The sequence below is a fragment of the Mya arenaria genome, chromosome 17 (genome assembly GCF_026914265.1).
Source record: "Mya arenaria isolate MELC-2E11 chromosome 17, ASM2691426v1".
NCBI classification, from domain to species: Eukaryota; Metazoa; Mollusca; class Bivalvia; order Myida; family Myidae; genus Mya; species Mya arenaria.
The window spans coordinates 31,887,146-31,908,873 of NC_069138.1; the positions used below are offsets into that span (position 1 = coordinate 31,887,146).

A 21,728-nucleotide genomic window follows, 5' to 3' on the forward strand; every position below is an offset into this window, starting at 1 on the left:
TATTGCTCTATCTTGCCCCATCAATTGGTGTAATTGACCAAAGTACATCTAATGTTAGGACGAAATTGGAGTGATAATAATCCAAATATGGGCACATGGGTAGTCCAATTACACTTAAAACACTCACGCATAAGTACACATGCAGATAGATAGATGCTCTCCTTGATGAAGTCAACTCAATTTGACCTATCCGCGGGAAGGGGGGGGGGGGGGTATTAATTTTATTTAGGTTACACTGTCACGATTGCGTATGTGACGAGGTCAAGCCATTATAGGGGGTGGGGAAAGCTTATATACCCTCGCCATCGGGTAAAACCCATTCGGCAAGCCATTATAGAGCGCGGGCAGAGCTTTATTAACTCAACAACAACAATAACAACAACAACACAACAATAACAACAACCAGCCCAAGCAATACACAATCCATTGTTTATATATGTGCAGTATAGTATACAGGTTGGAATCAACATGTGTTCGTGTGTTTTTGAATGTATTTAGAAATGTGATACATTAATAGAGTAATACAATATTCGTAATTATAGTAAAGAGCATAATAAGGAGATACGCAGAGTCATTAAAGGTCATTATAGGTTAATTTGCTTTGAGGGAGAGGTGTTTTTGAAAACAATATTAAAGTTCAAGGTCATTTAAATTAATGTCATTTGAGGGAGAGGTGATGACACTTTCATGTTTTTGTAAACAGTATTAAAATTCAAGGTAATTTAAATTAATGTCGTTTGTGGGAGAGGTGTTTAGACTCATATTTATGTAAACAGTATTAGAGTTCAAGGTCATTTGAATTAATGTCATTTGTGGGAGAGGTGTTTAGACTCATATTTATGTAAACAGTATTAGAGTTCAAGGTCATTTGAATTAATGTCATTTGTGGGAGAGGTGTTTAGACTCATGTTTATGTAAACAGTATTAGAGTTCAAGGTCATTTGAATTAATGTCATTTGTGGGAGAGGTGTTAAGACTCATGTTTATGTAAACAGTATTAGAGTTCAAGGTCATTTAAATTAATGTCATTTGTGGGAGAGGTGTTTAGACTCATGTTTATGTAAACAGTATTAGAGTTCAAGGTCATTTAAATTAATGTCATTTGTGGGAGAGGTGTTTTGACTCATGTTTATGTAAACAGTATTAGAGTTCAAGGTCATTTGAATTAATGTCATTTGTGGGAGAGGTGTTTAGACTCATGTTTATGTAAACAGTATTAGAGTTCAAGGTCATTTGAATTAATGTCATTTATGGGAGAGGTGTTTAGACTCATGTTTATGTAAACAGTATTAGAGTTCAAGGTCATTCAAATTAATGTCATTTATGGGAGAGGTGTTTAGACTCATGTTTATGTAAACAGTATTAGAGTTCAAGGTCATTTAAATTAATGTCATTGTGGGAGAGGTGATGAGACTTTTATGTATGTGTCAACAGTATTCAAAAAGATTTTCGAGGTAATCTGCTATTTTTTTCACGAAGACAGTATTAAAGTAAGTTATTGAAGGTAATTTGCTATGAGTAAAATGTGTTGAAGCTTTCATGTTTATAAAAAAGGCATTGCAAATTTTGGAGGAATTAATTGCTACGTTAATTTTCAAGATTTTCGTGTTTTGGGGTGATAAACGGTTGGGTATAAAAGAATTGCCGGACCGGACCAAATCCGGACCAACGGAAATCCCCGAACTGTTACCGGAATCAGAATCGGAATCGTTCGGAAGTTTAATACTGAAACAAAATCCTTAATCATGATCGGAAGGGGAGGTTGTTGTATATTGTCTGTAAATCATGGTCGAAACAGAAAATCTAGCACTCTACTGTTTGTTTTAGAAAAATCTCTCTTTTTATAATATTAACATTTTATGAAATCCGCAAACTATATCTAGCCGAAAAAAATCATCGGAATAATTTTTTATAAAGAGACGAAAAATACTAGTGACTTCTGTCTAGCAAATTACCTTAATAATTTATGAGAAACGAAATAATTATACTTATGATGGCCAAACACAGATTTAAACGATCACATTTCAACGCTCTTATTAATTTTAAAAGCTGGAAAAGAAAATTGAGATGCCAGTTTATTCGCATCAAATAACAAAAATACGATTCGTTATGAATAATATATACGGGCTCAGAGAAGTTATGTACTAAAAACGATGTTTTAAATTCAAGAAATTTACTTTTTTTATTAATTCTCATGACAAGGAATAGCTAGTTATTTTAATACGTTGGAAGAAAGTTTAATAATGTGTGAGTTTACGTGTTAAAAGTAAAGTATTTTGTTTGACTAAGAAAAAAAGTCAATTGATTCTAAAGACATATTTAAGCAGAAACAATTTTACTTCGTTTTTCTCGTTTTGTTCCAAAATAGATTCATATTATTTTGCATATATGCATCTGTAGACAACGCGGAAACATCAATCACCGCATTTTTCAATAAAATATGACTTACTTCGTAATAAATCACGCTACCAGACTATCTCTGAAGCATTTATTTCCATGTGCCGCCATAGAACATGTGTGTTTTTATTTATTTGCCTAGCTGCCCGAGTTCCAATACTCTTCTTTGATTTCTGCTGCATGCTATTTATATTGTGGCCGGTAGCGTCCATTTCCATTCCGCGAGATATTTTGTCTGCGGTACATGAATAGTCGCGGGTAAGCCTCTGCGATTGTTTTTGCCTTTTGAATTAAAAATGTTGCTTTAATTGTCTTTGTTGTCTCAGACAACTTATTCATGTCTTTATTAACCGTTGCAGTAAAAAAATGCTGTTGCTTAAAATGATATTCGCGACATGTTCACACGCTAAGATGAAACAAAAAATCTCGAGAGTTGTATCCCCTACCCGTGACAAACTCAACACCGCGGTTACTTCCCTTTGTCGTACAATAATAACTGCAGCCACGCATGACAGAATCACGTGACGTCATTTAAAAAATTAAAATGATACTTTTTTTGAAATAAGAAAAAAGAAAGGAAAACAATGATATTGAATGGAAGTCTAATAAAACGAAATACGTGAATATGTGTTTAAAACATTTTCCCCAAAAAAGAAGAAGCTAAGATCCAGCTATTTTCTTAAGTGGTGGCAAACAGCATCTGTTCTAGTCAAGGGTGATCACTGCGTATAAGTTTGTCTAGAAAATACACAAATGAACATTCTATAGAGATATTGCTTCTGCTTTTATCCGTTGTACGAGTTTATTTATAAATAAATGGAGAAGTGTGTACTAGGGAATTGCAGCTGCAACTGCAGGTTTTAGTTATTGAAAGTCTGGAGCTCTTGTATAATATGGTTTATGGCACCATAACAGTTTATAGACCAAAGACAAACACAACTAGAGTTAACTGTCCCATTTGATGGCAACACCATCTGTCGAGAATCGTAAATCAAGCAGCATCATGTCAACCTGTAATATATGTTCCTAGTGTCTACAGTCCTCATTGCTTGAGTGTCACTCAAGGAGGCACCGGGGGTCGATATTTATAAAGAGCGCAGTCGTAAATTTCAATTATCTTAATGTCAGACATTCAATATTTTGATAAATATTAGTAAGAATTGATCTTTAGCCAGTAATGAAAATAAATTTAAAGTCAAGGAAGTTTGTGTCTGTTATACATATTTAAGATTGATAAAGTTGCGCCTTATATCCTTTATGACCCCCCCCCCCCCCCACACACACACACCCACCAACCCGTCCCCTCTTGGTCGGTATACATAAGGCATTTGAATCATTACCAAACTTAATTCTAATTAATAGAATATACATAATCTAATTAAAAGCTTTTTGATACATCAGGAATATATTTTCACTAAAGTGTATAAAAACTAAGTCGTGCAACAAGTTGTAACATATTACCATAGAGACACTTCAAATTGGCAATGGATTTTCGAAAGGTATGGTATCTTATGAATATCAGCATTAGTGTAAACTGTCACTCGTATAATCATGTACCAGAAATATTTTGCTTGTATCTTCGTTATTGTATAGAAATTGTGTTGCTGTAACTAGAACTCACAACTTGTTTTATACTGTTGGCTTTGATGTTTTTCTCTAAGGCCTAAAAAAATTGTTTGGTTAGGGTTACATCCTTTTCAAAAATAGGTAGGGTAGGTAGGCTTTTTTTTATTATGCTTTATATTAGAATGTCATTTTCATCATTGGAGAATGGTGTTAAAGTTCTCTTCTTTATAAGCATTTAGGGTTTTAAATGACATATTGAAAAGCAAAAAAAAAATTTTTTTTTTTTTTTTTTTTTTTTTTTTTTTTAGTTTTTCATTTTTTTTTCAAACTGACTATAAAAACGGTAGGGTCGGCGCCTATTCCGTAGGTAGGGTCGGGTAACCCGAACCAAATGTATTTTTTTAGGCCTGACAGAAACCGAATTCAGGAAGGTTTAGTTCACTTTGTAATGTTTTCAGACCTGTGTCCATACTTAGTAACGTTTAATGTATAGGTTTGAAACACGACCAAGATATCCATTTTTGAATGTATCGAAAACCTCTATATATCTTTCTGTGGTTGCCAGATGTGTAGATTTGTTATAACAACTCTCTTATTTGGGACATGTGCAGCAATATTTATCGTATTTTGAAGCTTTAAAAGCAGCACTTTTACAAAGAAAAATAATAAATCATGTTTGTGTCCTGAAGATGAAACTCAGACTTGGGATGCTAGAGAATGTTTGGTTCTTTTCTTGTACTGATAAACCCCTATAAGTAAGCTTGTATCATTAAACACGTTCACAGTGATAGGCTTGTACCTGAAGTTCCATTAGCTTACACCATTAAACTAGACCACGGTGATAGGCTAGACTTGTAGCTTCATTGACTTGCTTCAATTTGCTGGCAGAAGGATTTTTTATTAAGAGTTATGCTGTTCATGAGTTGCTTCAACCAGATTTGCTCTGTGAGCATTATCAATTAATCACTCTCGTGCATGACCGGCTTGGTAAAGAGTGGGATTAAAGGCTTGAAATAATCTTAATCGATTTATTTTTAGACAGTAAACAATGAATAATTATCAATCACACATTTCTTTCAACTTTCCTTCATTTATGGTGCAAAGTTAAGAAATCGTAATATAACATGTTTCCATAAAGAAATGTTAGCCAGACGGCTAAAGCGATAATTTACCAAATTATTCGCTAGCTTTAAATCGAGACTGGTCGCTAGTCAGGCGCAGGGGTTATTTCCTTTTATCAAGGGAAAACATTGCGATTGAAAAAATCGCTACATATTTACGTGCAACGATAAGAAACACTTGGTACAAGAGTTTGTGATTTTGTTACTGAAATAGCCGATTCCTTTATTCCACGCAATTACGCACATTAAGCTATTTCGCAGCCATTCCAGGGCGAGGGAACATGTCCGTTGACATTTACTCCGAAATGAATAATTGGCTGCCATTTGGGTGGTGGGGGATACATGTATTATTTAAGGATTGATCGCATTATTTCTTGCGTTTATGCTGTATGAACGCAGTACGGCACGCGAGCAAAGTCGTTGAAGTGCACTAGCGCTTTTTGGTCATTTGATTGCTTGCCCTACTGCGTTCATACAGCATAAACGCTAAAAAAAAAATGCGATCAATACTTATATTGACATTTTAAAAGAAATTTTCACCGTGATTAAACATAATAAGTATTTTCTGCAATAGGATATTTGTTTTTAAAGGAATGAAAAAGACAAGATACGTTTGTATGAAAGAAAAGCTGATTTTGTAACGTCGTATGTCATTGGTTAATTGACTTCTTGATTATCCAATTGGACTGCAATGACGTCATAATACCTTGCGTGGTATTCTATATAAACGTCAAGTTTTATCTACACAAAGGTTGAGGCGACTGTAAATATTTAATTTTGGCTGCAATTTTCCCTGCTTAGTTAAATCACTTATTAGAATGTACCAACTTATGTTTACTCTCATTCGAATTATGATAAAACAGATAATTCAGCCCGTCTTTGATGCCTTGCATCAAAATTTGTCTTGCAAAAAATCGTAACCCTGTTAGCTGGTCTCCGCCATAGTAGTGGGTGTTGTGTCGTATTGATTTCTCTTGTCTAAACGACTGCTAAACATGCCAAGTGGCAGTCAAGTCTGCTTTATACACGACTCTCTTCCAGCCCGACATGACACTTGAATCAGCCAAATCTGAACATGTCATTTAACAGTTGTTATCGACTCGACACAAATTATCACATTCGTAAAAGAGGTTTGATAAAACTACTGTTTTGTTTCTGTCATATGTAATTTCTGTATTGAACAACTCAATATCTAGCGAGTTTCCATGCCCAGAAATCTCCGATAATAATAGCATTCAGTCATAACGACGCCTTTGGAAGTGATGGTTTGACATATCTTTCAATATACTTACTTTAAGATTTTGTTTCTCAGTTTTTATATTTCATTGTGTATCAAGAACTGTCATAAGGGAAGACTGTGCTATTGATAAAACCTGAGATCTCATAAGATCGTCAGTGAAAAACTGAGAAAAAAATAAAAATACTATGTGGCTATAATTATGTGGTAAAACAATGATACAATGAATTATTTTTCGGATAAAGTTGATGGGATTAAGTGTAAGATTCGATCACGGTCGAATTCCATCGATGACTGGTTCCATGCACGTAAATCTCTTCACCAAAGACGTAACCGCTCGGACGATGCACGTGCCGATCTCATGCCGTCCATCGAAGAATCTGACGGGAACGCGGCAAAATCCGTGGATCATTTAATGACACATTATTTTAGGGAGCGGACGTTCAGGTACTAATGGGGTTGTCGAGTTAGTGGAGTTGTATACGTACTGGCTTCTCACATATTCGGCTCTGGCTCGATTTCCGGCCTGGGCGCCATGTGAGTGTGGTTTGTGGTCACCAAGGCAGACAAGTGGGTTTAAACCGGGTACTCCGATTTCGCCCACAACACAAGACCATTTCGCGTAACATTTTGCCAACGAGAATGAATGGTAAAATGTGGTAATAACTTGTATTACAAACGTTGTAAAATAAATCAGTTTAAAGTACTAATTAGATAAAATGCGATGAAATAGGAATGCGTTACATAAATTCAGTCAATCAGTTGTAAATTAACAGATGATCAGACATGAAAATTTTCATACGGTGTCCTGATGGGGGCTTGTTCATGGTGGCGGTAAGCAAGTCGTAGAGGTCACTCGCAAGTCCTCTGAGATTAGCAGCCAGTTCTGTTCTGTTATTGTATATTTCATATAACTATATATCGTATATTCTTCTATTGCTCTACCTGTGCGAGCACCGTATCACACAATGCGTTGATTTGTAGTCATTCATAAACAATCAATTTACCTGAACAGGTGTTTTCGTTCATGTGACTTCACCCCAGATTTTGATTGGCTGACCGATAATTTGGAATTTCCTGCTCGGAATATCCTCGGAGCCACCCGTTTATACTCGGTAAACATCGGTATAAAATGGTATATTACCCGAAATGATTAACGTTAATGTTATGACGTAGCGTTCTAGGCAAACATTAATCAGGGACAAGGTCTCACGTTCGATTTCCGTCTTTCTTTGGGATAGCTACATGATCGTTATGTTTAACAGATTTCATTCTTCCACAATAAATTAAAAAGCCATATTAAATTTCAGCTTAGAGTAAATCACAAACACAAATAAAACCTAATTATTGTACTTAAAGCATGTAGAGAATGAATGTGTTTAACGGAATAGGAGTGAATTTGACAATTGAAAAAAGGTTGTTTCTATTTTAATGAATTCACCAATATATTTTTTACGTTTTTTTCCACTAAAGAAAGAGATCTTTCGTTGCGCAATTAAAAACTCGTGGACTAAGTGTTTGCGATTGTAATACAACTTTGAAATTACAAGTAATCTTCACAAATTTCCGGTTTCCATTGGTAATCGATGGCTTTCATGACCTAGACTTTGCCATGGTTCAGTGTCGAGTGTTATCCAATGATTGTAAATACCTCTCATATCCGAATCAAGTGTTCAAATATCACACCCAATAAGTGATTACCCTAGCTTTGTTCAAAGCAAATGCTTCCTTCACACTTTCATTTATTATCGAAGTGACCTGGGCGGTGGATTGTAAGCTTATTTATACTCGCTCTCGGGCCTTGCTCATTCGACGAGTGCTCCGATAAGACTGTTAGTCATATTTTTGGAGCATAGTGCACAGACAGAATGTAGCCCTGTTGGTAAGAGCTACCCTGGTTAAATATGCGCAGTGTATAGCACTGTCACACCTGACCCCCATTTAACGTCCCTCCCGGAAGACGACTAGTATTTTAAGTGGTGCGGCGGGGAATGTAACCTGCAACACCTGGATTAACTGTCAAGTGTGTTAATTCTTCACCAATGATCCGCTACAAACATGGGGCCGTATTCTATAAAAGAAAATTATCTTTAGCCTTAGACACGCCTGAGTGATTTCAATGCATTCCATTTGCCAATTATGTTTTTAAGCCAGTCAGAACGATCAGATTCTACTCTTAAATTTAAATTTAATCTGAGTAGTTAATGGAATGCAGCCCAAAGAATACGGAATGCGTACGTGCTTTTACTTACAAATTGTCAAGATCTTTAGATGGGGATTCTTTTCTTTTTCGAAAGAAACCGAAGTGCAATGTTGCTTAATTTCACTCGGTTAACTTTATTAGTGGACTTAATGAAATGCGTCTGGTATGAAGATTGGGAAGGGCTTTCTTTAATACTTGTGGTGATTCTTCAGAGAGCTGTTGTTACCTCCCACCAGGGAAGTTGCCTTGAAATAATTATTAGGTTTTCTAAACGGAACAGCCTTCATTGTATGTTTTCCGGAAGTTTATAGAGAATTATCATTGAAATAGAAATTGATATTTCACAGTTTCAAACAGTGAAAATATCGTATCAATAATTTCGGAACTGTTTTGAAATGTAAGCCCGCCCTCGCCTCAAAATCAAACATTAGCGCGCACTTGTCTTGGACACAACTTTCGTGACGTCATTTCAGGAATGCGGTTTCTTTTAAAAACTATTTGGCGCGCTTTTCTAAACACTACATTTAACTGATATTTTATATCTTTTAAATGCATAACATTAAAAGAAAAAATATTTCGTTCGTTACTCTTGTGAAATACAGCTTTTGGTGCATACTCGGTAAAATATATTAAAATATTTCACTTAGACGAATAAGTATCCTCTATATATCATTTTAAACATGTACTTTTATAGATGTTGATCTATCTCACATATATATGCTTTAATCTTTCATTTTAATGTTAAGTTGCGAGTTGATGATATGGATAAAAACATATTAACAAAATGCTCGTGGATATCCGAATTAATAGCAATAATTACGTAGATTACATTTAATTGACATAAACGTTGATTTTCTCCGCAATGCTGCAATTCACAGTAAGATATATTTCCGAGGATAATGAGACATAATTACAATGTTGTTTTTTTGCAATCAAGTATACTAAAGTTCATATAAAGCTGTCTAAACTGTGTATCGTTGTAGGGTTTCAAAAAAAAAGAAACCATAGCTCGTCACACGTTTCTTCGTCAAAGCTGCACTCTCACAGATTGAACGTTTTGACGACTTTTTTATTTTTTGTCTTGGAACGAGCCAATTTTTACGTGAATCCATGAAAACCAGTTATATAAGACTGCTGAAAAACAAATAGATTGCAAATTTTTATATTTAAGTTAAAAAGATGATGTTTTATGCATTTTTCTTAAACCGTTAGTAACGGTTTCAGCCATAAAACATTAATTTTCGAACGGAAATATGAAAATCTACGATCTGTTTTTTTAAGCAATCTTTTATCATTGGTTTGCAAATATTTATGCAAAAATTTGCTCTTTCCGAGACAAATAATAAAAAAGTTGTAGAAATGGTAAATCTGTAAATGAGTAGCAGCTTTGAATAACCTAAATGTTCCGTAAGAAATAGTTGAACAAACGTCATATTCCAATGAGTAGGTGGTTTTGTAAGAGCTGCCTTATTTGCTGGCCTGCTGTTACATGTACTTAGAGGCAATTTCTGATTACATAAATCACTGATCCATCATTCGGAACAATGAGCACTGTCTTATATTGCCCGGCCAATATCCACGCTGCCTTCTCCATCTCGCGGAATGAAAACGAAAAAGTAATATCTACCTCTGTGTGTCATGTTACTTAGGACGTTCTAGCTATCGACCTTCGATCTGGAGATGGAAAATCACGGGGAAGGTTATCGGTTGATGAAGGCTTGTGGATTGCCTTGTTAGACGTGATGTATTTCATTACGGAATGTCTCCGTTCTTCCCAAAATTTTCGTGTGGGAAGTGTTGTGACATCATTAAATTTCACGTAGTTAGTGAAAGTCAACGGATGTTTGTTCAGCTTGTTAACGGTTCAGTAATTCATCAAGTGTAGTTAAGATTTAATAATTAGCTTACATTTTGCTCTAAAAACATTAGATTTTCTTGGGAAGGAAAACGTTCTCGGTCCTGCTATTCACTTATGCCTTGAGTGAGTTTGCGACGCAGATTCGGAGTACCAAAAATAATAGTTTGGTGTAAAATTGTTGTTACAGAAGCGAAAGTGCAGTTACTGTTGAAAATAATGCTTTTTGACAAATCAGGCATACATCCGTTTCCAAAATTAGTTATAGTAGTGTTATTTTGTTCATTTAAGAAGTCAGTTTTCGTAGACCGAGTCCTAAACGAGGACTCAAGACGTTCGTAAATATATGGACCCAGGTTTTTATTTATTTTGTATATGTTTAATAGCCCGCGTTATTGAAAGCAGTGTCGTTTAAGGTTTGCTTTGGCAAAGAGGACGGGACTTTCGTTCAATACCCTATTTGTTATTTCAACTCGCAAGTAGCGCGAGATGAAATAACCCGCGGTGTTCAAGCATGGTAAAAACCTGTCACACCAGCACTCGTTGTCATGTCTGCTTACTTCATGTGGTGGTGTTAGTAGTTTATACTCCGGGTCCCGGTGTTAGCACATTGAAGGGTCAGACACAGAGTGACAGTTCAACCACCGCACACCTATCCTGGGAGGTTAACCAGTACTAGGTGCATTCACCTCTGCAAGGAACTGACAACTTCTGTACATGCCAGGGGCAGTGGTACAGTGCGAATGGTCGTAGAAAGGATTTCATAACCAATCACAACAGAAGTGACCTGCTCCGCCCGGTTTGTCCGATTCACAGTCCACTGCTCTACCGATTGAGCTAACCGGGCGGACTACTTACTTCATGTACATGGACACAATCCCAATGGGAGCGTAACTAAGTTCAGCGCTGCCTCCGTTGTGGTGTGACAAATTGACTTCACACTTTCCGGCAATGTCATCGCAGTGTTTATCAATGTTTTCTCTTTTTCTATTTCCAGTTCGCCGGCTTCAGACCTTGCGGCGCGCCGAGGTGTTTTCAGCAGACGACATTATGGATCTGTGGAGTTGGTAAGTGTAAACACACACACACCCTCTCCCTCTGTGACCATATTAACAATTTTCTTCACTTTTAAAATGCACTATTATTCCCAAATAAGATTTACCACAGTTCATCATATTGTTTTATTATCCAAAAAGGGTTAATACATGTCGAAAAACAATGGTTCTTTATTATGAAGGATATCGAGTTTAATTTGAAAGACATGAGCATAAAACACGTTATTTCTACCTTATGAGACGATAGTAGGCCACAGTCTTTTAGCATTCACCAATCATTTAATATTTTTGGGCTTTCTGCTATTAATTAAATACACGGTTAAAATCTTGTTATCAGTAATTAGTTTTTGCATCAATGCATTATTTAGTAAGTAGTTAAAGGTTGATCAGTCAAAACTGATGCTTGTTATACATGTGTATGTATTGATTTTGAAGTGTCACTTTAAACTCTTTACACTAAATGAATATCGTTGTAAATTGGCCAGTACAATCTCTTAAGATGTTATACTTTACTCGTTTATCAGTATGTTTTTGAATACAGATGTGGACATAGTTATAAAATACTTTCGCATTTTATACCATCAGGCGCGTAGCTGACTGCACGCAAATACGTAGTTGCGCAATGAAATTTTGACATGTCGAAGTTTTTGTCATACCATACCGCCGAGTTTGAATTAAGAACCGAAGTGTGTGTGTGTGTGAGGGGGGGGGGGCTAGGGGTGAAGGGGTTAATATGATGTCCTTCATCGATCTGCGTAATCCCAAATTGGCCCTATCTACGCGCCTGGCCATCATGTGTCAATTAAATGAGATTGGTCTACCTGGATTCTATTTGATTTCTGCAAATTATGTATATTATCATCATTATTATGACATTTCTGAATCGCTTGTATGCATTGACATAAAACAGATATCATGAAATCGTGATATACTTAGATATGATATTTATGCATAGCTAAATAACTGTCAGGTAATTTGAACCTATATATTCATTCAGCACGAGTTGTAAGATCTCTTTGTATGGGAACAGCTTGTGAAAGTATTATGAATATAAAAATGCCAGCTATCATGTGTTTCCCTGGCTAGGCTGCGTGGCAGGTTATCGTCCCGGCCGATATCCGGTAACATGATCGGAATAAATAATTTACGCAAGTTCCTCAGTGCGCGTTCGGCAAGAATCGGGATATTCCGCCAGTTAAAATATTATAACGGTTATGGTCATGATCGTAATAGACAAAGAAGGAAGTTTCCAATCAATGGGTTATTTGTCCGTAGCATGATAAAATGTGTTTTCAATCTATAGCTAACGGGAAGACAAATAAAACTAAATTAGAAAGAGTGAAAAAGTTATTTTATGACATCAACATAGACGTCATAGTTTTTTTTATTATTTTTTAGGGCAATATATTCTGTGAGAGTGATTCTTCGGGTGCACGAACAACGTCTTAGACTGCCATTTGTTTAATTTAAAATAAATTATCTTCCATTTAAGTCCTCATTCGAAGCAAAATGTTGCCTTCCGTCTTATCATTTATGACTTAATTTATCACGTGGTGTACAGACAATGTACTTGTAGGCCACTTTTCTCCTTGCGCATTCCGTTGCATATGCAGCAGTTAATGTTCCGTTTTTGCAAAGAGACAAGTGCCGTACCTTAGTTTAAAAAATAAGTACACATTTTTAAAAGTACCACCTGGTCGTTGTGGTTTTCCATGGCAACGCAATGTTGCATAATGTGTACTTATACGAAGTGATAAGCACGCACCCAATTGAGGTATTATTATATCATGTAGAATTATATCCTTTAGAAAAAGTCCTTGTCGTCAGCAAAGTACTTCCTCGTGTTACAGTGGCTTCTGTGGTAGTACACACAAACCAAAGTGACAATATTAATGTTTAATATCTGTTTTTATCATGATTAATGGCATTTCTTCGTGTGTTTATTAAACAAGTATGTGAAGGAAAGTATCGTTTTTTTATTATTTTCAATTTAAGAGTTGAAACAAAGTTTCCTTAAATGAAACTCGAAATTTCGATTTATCCTTGTCGAATTGTAGATTTGTTAAAAACAATATCAATTTCCAGAAATGTATTCCTTAGATGCATTTGTCAACAACATCTGGTAGATTCGATTTGCATACCAATGTCCATATGTTCCCCTGTGATATGCAAATAAGGCGTCAAGTAACTGGGCCTCTCGTGGCAGTGATTTCCGTACACTTATCTGTATAAGTGACAAGTTTTATCGTGAGGTTGCTTAAAATGATGCCTGCAGTTGCCAGAGTGTGTCGTTGACTATAAAACTCACACTGATATAAAAAGCCAGGGACCGTTTCAAAAAAGATCACAGTCGATTTTAATTATAAAATAATTAAAATGATATCGGAGTCAAGAAAATGAAGAAATTGATAGCCTACTATTTGTGAAGTTTATACAGCTTTAAGATTATTTGCTTTACGAATGAAGTCTTTTCTTGAAACGAGCCCCAGAACTCATATAGCATTGTTGGACTACACAATTTGAAAACCACATTTTCACAGAGTTTTGTAAACATTGTGTTCCGTCAAACAGGCGGTCACATACCGAAGGACATATTTCACCAAAGTTGTCCTATGTATCCTCTGCAATTATACAGCGTCTGTCATCAGTGAGATAGTAAACGTCTTTCATTCGTTCGTCTGTATTTGTGTCTGTCTGTCAGTTACTTGGCTAGACGACCAACCGTGGCTGGGTGCACCTGCTCCTCGATCCGTTAGTTCATATTATGTTGCACTCAAGACCTAGTCGATATAATATAAAGTTCACATGTACTAGTCAAATTACTTTTAGTATAAACGCATTCTGTAAGTGGAACTTGATTACTTATACTCGGATTTCTCGAAAACTCTTACTGCTACAAGCTTAAATATAATATTTTGTTTAGCGAAATTACTTTTAAATGTCTCAGAACTAATCGAAGTGAACATATGAATCCACAAACGGTGAATGCTTAGCTTAATTTGTTTTTTAGTGACTTAAGATTGTACTGGGAATTGGGGCGTATAGTTGCGCTAATTACCGTACGGCACAAGACACAATATTGCTTGCATGCATGCAACAGAAAACAATTTCCTTTGCTCTTCAGGAATGGTAATGTTGCAATTAAACTTACAGGTCGAACATTTGCTACCAAAATAAGTTTAACAAGTCTAGAGAGACAATTTTTTCTTGACTGTTTTGTCTATGCATATTGAAATGAATCATAAATACAGGAGCATTTAAAAGACCTGCTTTCGTGAGCTGCCAATATTAAACGTAGAGGTCTTATGATGAGCACCTTGCAAGGCATATATATTGTTGGAAGCGTTTCTGTATTTGTTAATAACGTCTGCGGTACACATTGGGCTGTTGTTATTGTTTATCTCATACTAGCCCCAAAGTCTCGAAACATCTTAAGTCTCTTATGGCAGGATTAAGCTAGACTCACTATTTTTGTGTGTGCGTTGCCCTATAATTTGCGTTATATCTACATCCTTAATACTTTGTAGACTATGAAAAGGAATCATCTTTATGATAATAACAATAAACCATTTTTCCTCAAATAAAATTTAAGTATTATTTTGGCTAATTGAAATAAGCTACATTAGCCTGTTAACCCGTTAAGATTTCTATGTCGGACTAGACCCGACACCACTGAATTTGATCGGTAATAGCGCAAGGCACAAGTCCAAGCCGAGGAACTACGATTGTGAACAAGATTGTCCATCGCTAATAAAACCCATCCAGCCGCATCTTTAATGCCTTTCATATCAACATTTGTCTTGTACTAACAATCAGTGTTTGTATACCACGTGATAAATTACGTCATATATGCTACGTCGGAAGGCAATATTTTGCTTAAAATGAAGACCTAAATAAAAGATATATTTTCTTTTACCACACCATTTTAAATGAAACAAAAGGCAGTCTATGCCGCTTACAGAGCCCCGCATTCGTTTCATTACCGGAGTTTGATTAGGTGATTAGTTTCCACAAACACTTCGACAAACCTTTCTCCAAAATAATATTTTGACAGTGCTCCGTCAGACGGCCGTATCGTGAAAAGGTTTGTCGAAGTGTTTGAAGAAACTAAACTATCAATCAAACTCTAGTAAAAGACCGTAGGCGGGGCTCCATAAGCGGCGTAGACTGCGCTATGTTTCATTTTAAATGGTGAAGGAATAGTGAAGTTATCTTTGTTTAAAGTTTTCATTCGAAGCAAAATGTTGCCTTCCGACGTAGCATTTATGACGCAATTTATCACGTGGTATATACACACTGATAATGAGATCGCTGAAAAGTTAATGCTTTTATACATCTGTTTCATCGAGAAAACCCGTGTGTCATTTACATGCGTGTGTAGCTTTCTCGCTGTAATTAGGCTAATAGTAACTTTGTGGAAACACAATAAAAAACAAAAGCAACATTACGTTATATGTTAGCATGGCGAATTGCACATAACATGCTTATTATCTATCCATGCTTATGACCTATATTTTCAGTTGAACTCGAGTGACAGTGACTCCCCGCTGAACGCTGGTCGGTTCCGGGTGGAGACGGGGGATAGAGCACAAGAAGAGGTTTGTAAGATGAAACTGATTAAAACCAATCCTTTCTTAGATTTAAGCCTACATGTCCAGCAAATGGAAGCACCTATCGGCTTTAAAAAAGTTCATGCTAAATCGTTACGAATTGCAGTTAAGAACTTGCCAGACATTTGGTCATTTTTGTTCCAAGTCTATCAAAGTCAGATAAAAACTATCGTGTTAAATCTTAATGTCTAAAATAGGGCTCGTTCGCTTTGTTCGTTCGCTCTTTTATTCATTTGGGTTATACAGATATATGCTTTATGATTTACACTGACTAGGGACTAGTTTAACGAAAATATAAGAGACAACACATAGGTTTCCATCCTTGAATCCTATGATCCGATTAGACCGAAAAGTCTCTGATTATTATTTTAGATATATGGATTTCTTCTTCTTATGATGTATACAAACGTGCGTGGTATAATCGTGCGTGGGGTCTTAATGTTAATTTGTGGTGCTTGGTGACCCCATTTAGTGGTCAACACTTTTTTTGATGAGAAGGCAGTAAACTTTAAATTTGCCAAATCATTTAATTAAGTAAATCAGCAGTCAGCCCTTATTGATCTTGATCAGGTGAACCGGAAAATATAAGCCGTGACTGGCACATTTAGTGGTAGCTGACACAATAAACTGTATACTACTAAAACATTACAGGTTTTTAATATGTACTAACAATGCGAGTGCGTCACAACAAAGCAATTCTTTGGTTAGTACATACTAACACTATTTAACCACTATACACACATTTGGTTTCATCTTAAATTTGGTATTACTTGCTGTTACAGTTTTTATTTGTGTTCTTTATTTCAACTGAAATCAAACGTCAAATAGCATAAAAAAATTATGTTGCCATTTCGCGAGGCTAAAAAACTTTATTTTATGCGTTGATGTATTTTCTATGAAGTCGCCATCCTACCGGAAGTGTCTATGTTGTGCTTAAAGATCTTGATAATATATGTGTCTTTTATCCTGAAAGGTCCAATTATCAATAACATGACAAACTCTTCTAGTGCGTGTCACAATATTGTTATGGAAACGAAAAATATAGATTAAGTATAGATTAAAAATAAGTTACCAAATAGTCTTGTTCCCAAACACGCAAACGGTCCATAAACTATTGCCCTACAACTAACAATATGTATACTGTTAATTAAGGTCTGATATTTAGAAATAAATACTCAAATGAACCTTGACATATTCTGTTAGCAATCCAAGGGCCTTGGTTTCAGAAGTTTGTAAAATTTATCAACGTTGTTAACGTCATCTTTGTAAACTTAAAGATATGTATTACTCTTGAAGATAAAGGCATATACTTATACATAATTATGCAATTATCCTACCCAGATTTGGTACAATGTTTAAGCTGTACTTGTTTAATTGAAACATAGGTGCACATAGAATGTTTCACCTTCAAAAGTTAACAATGATGTGGTTACTCACGTTGTTATTTTTACCAATGTTCTGAACAATCGACCCAATGTATACATTCAAGATGCACATTTCTAGACGGTGAAAAAATCTTAGATCACATTTTATGTCGAAAACTGCAAGGGTAAAATAATTTAAATAATACTCGATATTAGCTGAGGACGTTTTGACTATTTGACTCAGGTAAAGTAAGGCAGTGTCTTGTAGTGAAATTCCACGAAACACATTGTTTGACTCTGGAGTCATGATTTTATAAAACAAAACATAATTTATCATGCTTTAAATGAAACAACTCTTAAGGCTCAAAATCAGCTTTTATATAGATAGTGACGTCAGTGTAAACAGCTAATAAAGATGTTGTTTAAGAAATTGTCTTTTTCACTATGTATTTAAAAGCAGGATTGTTCAATATGCTTTACTATTCGGTATATTGCAAAGGTACATCAGTATAAATTGTACACATATGTACCGTGTCAAACAGCACATATATATAGTGATGCTAACATGTCCCTAAGGTAAAAACGTTAGAAGAATTTTACTTAGACTGTATCTTTAGTGTGAATAGCTTGGATGGTGATATACTTTCCTCAAGGCGATGTACTTTAAATTTGAGATTTCTATCTCAGATTACATATTTATTTTTTTTCTTTAAGAACCTAGAGATTTATCTAACTTAAAAGTATGCAATAACAATTCTCAACGTTTTGTTCCGCCAATGAACTCACTCCGATCAATACTGACTTAATACAAATAAAAGCAAGTTTATTTCAAAGGCATTTTTAATCAAGATCTTACCAGCATACAGCATTCAAGACGTTCCTTACGGCACAAGCGATCTAATTCAGGGAAGAAACCATAATGGTAAACTTTGTTATAAAAATATGCGGTACAAGTGATGTGCAGTTATAGAATATCAAATACTACTACATGTATTATTGAAAGAAAGATATATAAATGCTCGCGGTTACTTTGATCTTTCTTAGATCATTTGATAGTATGGCATATTAACTACTATGTAATAAAACAGCAATCTTGTTTGAAATGCTATATTTTTCGGCAAATTGACAAAAGTACAGTAATATAAATAAAACAGCATATATATTGATGCTAGCATATCCTTAAGGTAAAAACGTAAGACGATTTTTTAATTAGACTACATGTATTGTAAAATGAAAGATATGTGAATGATCTCGCTTTCTTTTATCTTTCTGAGATATCGGCAGCAATATAGCATAAATCTTGAATAAGTTGTCCATAGGTTAGCGTTAGTCACTTTTGCGAATTTAAATGGTTTGATTGGTTACTATTATTCGTTGGATAACTTTTTTACCAATTTATAAATGTTTTGGCAAACTTTAACCAAACCTGAAATTTAAACAGTTTTATGCGATTTGATGCATTTTACGTTTTTTTCTTATTATTTTTGAAGATATATCTTTAATAAAATTGGTTGGCTGTACTATTTAATCAGTTTTCATCAAGAAAACATGGATTTTATTTACAATGACTACACAAAAAATCATATAAGTATATTATCTTAACTTTGTAATTGCTTGACACTATTTACACGCAGCTTATACAGAAATGGAATATTTAGAGCAACAAAATTAAGAACAAATCAGTATTGAAAAAATAGGAAATGTTAGATTTTATCAGCCAATTGTATAACACTGGTTAATTCTGATTGGGTAAAGTTAACCAAAAGGTTTATTGATTGGTCACTATTTATCCACTGATTACTGTTAACTAATCAAAATGCTTGATTTCGCTAGATTGCCAAAAGATACCTTGTGGATATCTTATCCAGTTGTATGCAAATGGCTACTGATAAGAAACATAAATGTACATTCTGTTAAATGTACATACAAACATATTGAAATAACAATAGATGTTTACAACGTGTTACCATCGATTGAACACACGATATATATTATGTTGTCATGTTTTTCTTTCAGCCTTCAAGCCCACTGAACAGCCCTATTCACCTTGAAAACCCCGAATTTCAGACGAGATGGTATTTCAAATACTTTCTTGGAAAATGTAAGTACGAAATACCAAGCATTTTTCCAGTCGTTAGTAATGATTATGTTTGTACTCGATATCTGTTGTAAATAGAAAGCATTAGATCTGCTGAACTACTAAAGGGCGTGACTGTTATCATCTGATCGCCATCGATTTTTTTGCTAAAGAACATGCAAAAGTAGGCATGTAGCTTCAAACTTTCAACAATGAGAAACTAAGTCAAGGCACGGAGTCTTCCTTTTCCAAGTTGGCCCTCATGTTTCCCTCGTCGGATAACCCGGAAAAAACTACTACGCTATGCTTCGTTGTGTACCGTGGGTGATTGGCTAGGAATTTCTCGTTCTCATGAATAAATAATGCGGCAGTTTCATTGGTTCCTCAAGGTAACAGATACTTTCCTTTTGAAAAAATGTGTGGCGGAAGTTGAAATTGAACCGTGTCCGCCTTTTCAGTACAACAATAGTTGTCAGCAGTCGAAAACACTCGGCCATGGGGGCTACTGACACTTTAAGTTATTGAAGACTATTTATTTGTAAAATGCGAACTCTTTGAGAGAAGAGTTATCTCCCCTGCCTTATTCATATTCATTAAAACACGATTTTGATGGTCAATTGACCCAAGGTATTGATGAAGTATAACGGATTAAAGTACAATGGTCGCCGACGATGTACTTTCAATGACTTTGAGTCCATACGTCATTCAATGATAAGAGTAAATCTCCCTTTTGGCTTCTAGATTTCTCTTTAATACTGCTCGGGGATGAGTTGGGGACATGACATGCTGCAGCCAATAGGCGCAGAAATAACTTAACATCTCTTACACCAGGACAAGAACATGCGGTCATAGACGGTGCTTTGTAAACAGTCTATAAATAAACATCCCGACCTTAAAACTGTACTCTCACAGATTGACCGTTTTGACAACGTTTTTGTCTTGGAATGAACCAATCTTTGCGTAAATATCTTGAAACAAGTAATATGAGACTGTTTTGTGGCTAAAAGCGTTACTAACGCTTTCAGAAAAAAAGAGAGTTTTTTCGGCATAAAACATCTGCGATCTGATTTGTAGTCAGCAGTTTTATATCACAGGTCCGTGAGAGGGCAGCTTAAAGCATGCCTCATAGAATTCAGTGAACAAAATCCACAATAAAAGGATCAACATCCACGTATTCCCCGAAAAACGTTAGCAATATTCAATTTTCTTCACAGACTAGAAAACGATATGTTCTCTTATGCTTTTGTATAGTTGTCCCAAGTGAGTGTCCCCGTATAAATATGCTACAGAAGATTGCTCTTCCTTTACGGCAAACCCATTTCCTCTTATTAAATCCTGTCTGGAAAGACACAATTGGCTAAATTCTGAAATAGAATTGGCTCTGTTTGATTAAACATTATTTTTCTCATATGTCTGGTTGGATGACACTGTTATTGGGGATAACAGAAAAGTACAAATGGCAGATGTTGTATTAACGGTTAAGCTCATCAATGCGTTCTTCTGTTTCCTTCATTTCACTAGTGTGATTTAAAGGGACTAGACACCACGTGGTCCTCAAATAAGCAATTACAGTATTTCCACCAAACAAGCCTAGAAATTTCAATACGAACTAGTATGAGGCCGATAATGCATCTCTTACCATGATTATAAGAATACTTCGTCGATATTTCATCTGAGTTTACCCATTTAAAAATAACGCACAGTGGTTTCCCAGTTTATAGTGTGTATATTGAGCACGTGAAAGTCATATGATTAGTACAGATACATATACCGGCGCTATTTTTAAATTAGCTGAGGTTTACGTGGTTAAAACCTATGTTTTAGTTAAATCACCATGAAACAATAACTTGCACTAGTTTTTTGTTTATGATATTTGATGCAGGGCTGTTTTAATTCCATTGTGCCAACTTTGTTATTTGGGTGTACGCATCTGTAACATAGCTGTTATTTATTTATTTATTTATATTGTTTTATTGCCAGTGTACCAGAACTATGTTTACATCGACAACGAGAAGGACGTTTACCTACTATCTGTGGTGGTCACCGACGCCAACAACCACAATGTGCCACAATACAGAGCTATCCTTTGGACCAAAACCGTAAGTCTTAAGTGTGTTTTTTCCAATTGATATGTCATGCTCTGGGGCAGTATTAAATATAATTATTATCCTTAGATGTGCCTCAGTGATGAAATTCAGTTTGTCGGACAGTTATTTTCACAGTCCTTTAAAACTAGTGGATAC

The 21,728-nt window shown here is 35.4% G+C and overlaps 1 protein-coding gene across 1 annotated transcript in view; it reads left to right on the forward strand.

The window, feature by feature from the left end:
• Nucleotides 1-21,728, forward strand: part of LOC128223386 (GTPase-activating Rap/Ran-GAP domain-like protein 3) — a 131,201-nt gene that overhangs the window by 34,655 nt on the left and 74,818 nt on the right. The window contains exons 2-5 of the mRNA XM_052932667.1: nucleotides 11,377-11,446; nucleotides 15,955-16,032; nucleotides 19,425-19,509; nucleotides 21,466-21,584. Of these exons, the coding sequence (XP_052788627.1) occupies nucleotides 11,377-11,446; nucleotides 15,955-16,032; nucleotides 19,425-19,509; nucleotides 21,466-21,584 (352 nt within the window). The remainder of the gene's footprint in view (nucleotides 1-11,376; nucleotides 11,447-15,954; nucleotides 16,033-19,424; nucleotides 19,510-21,465; nucleotides 21,585-21,728) is intronic.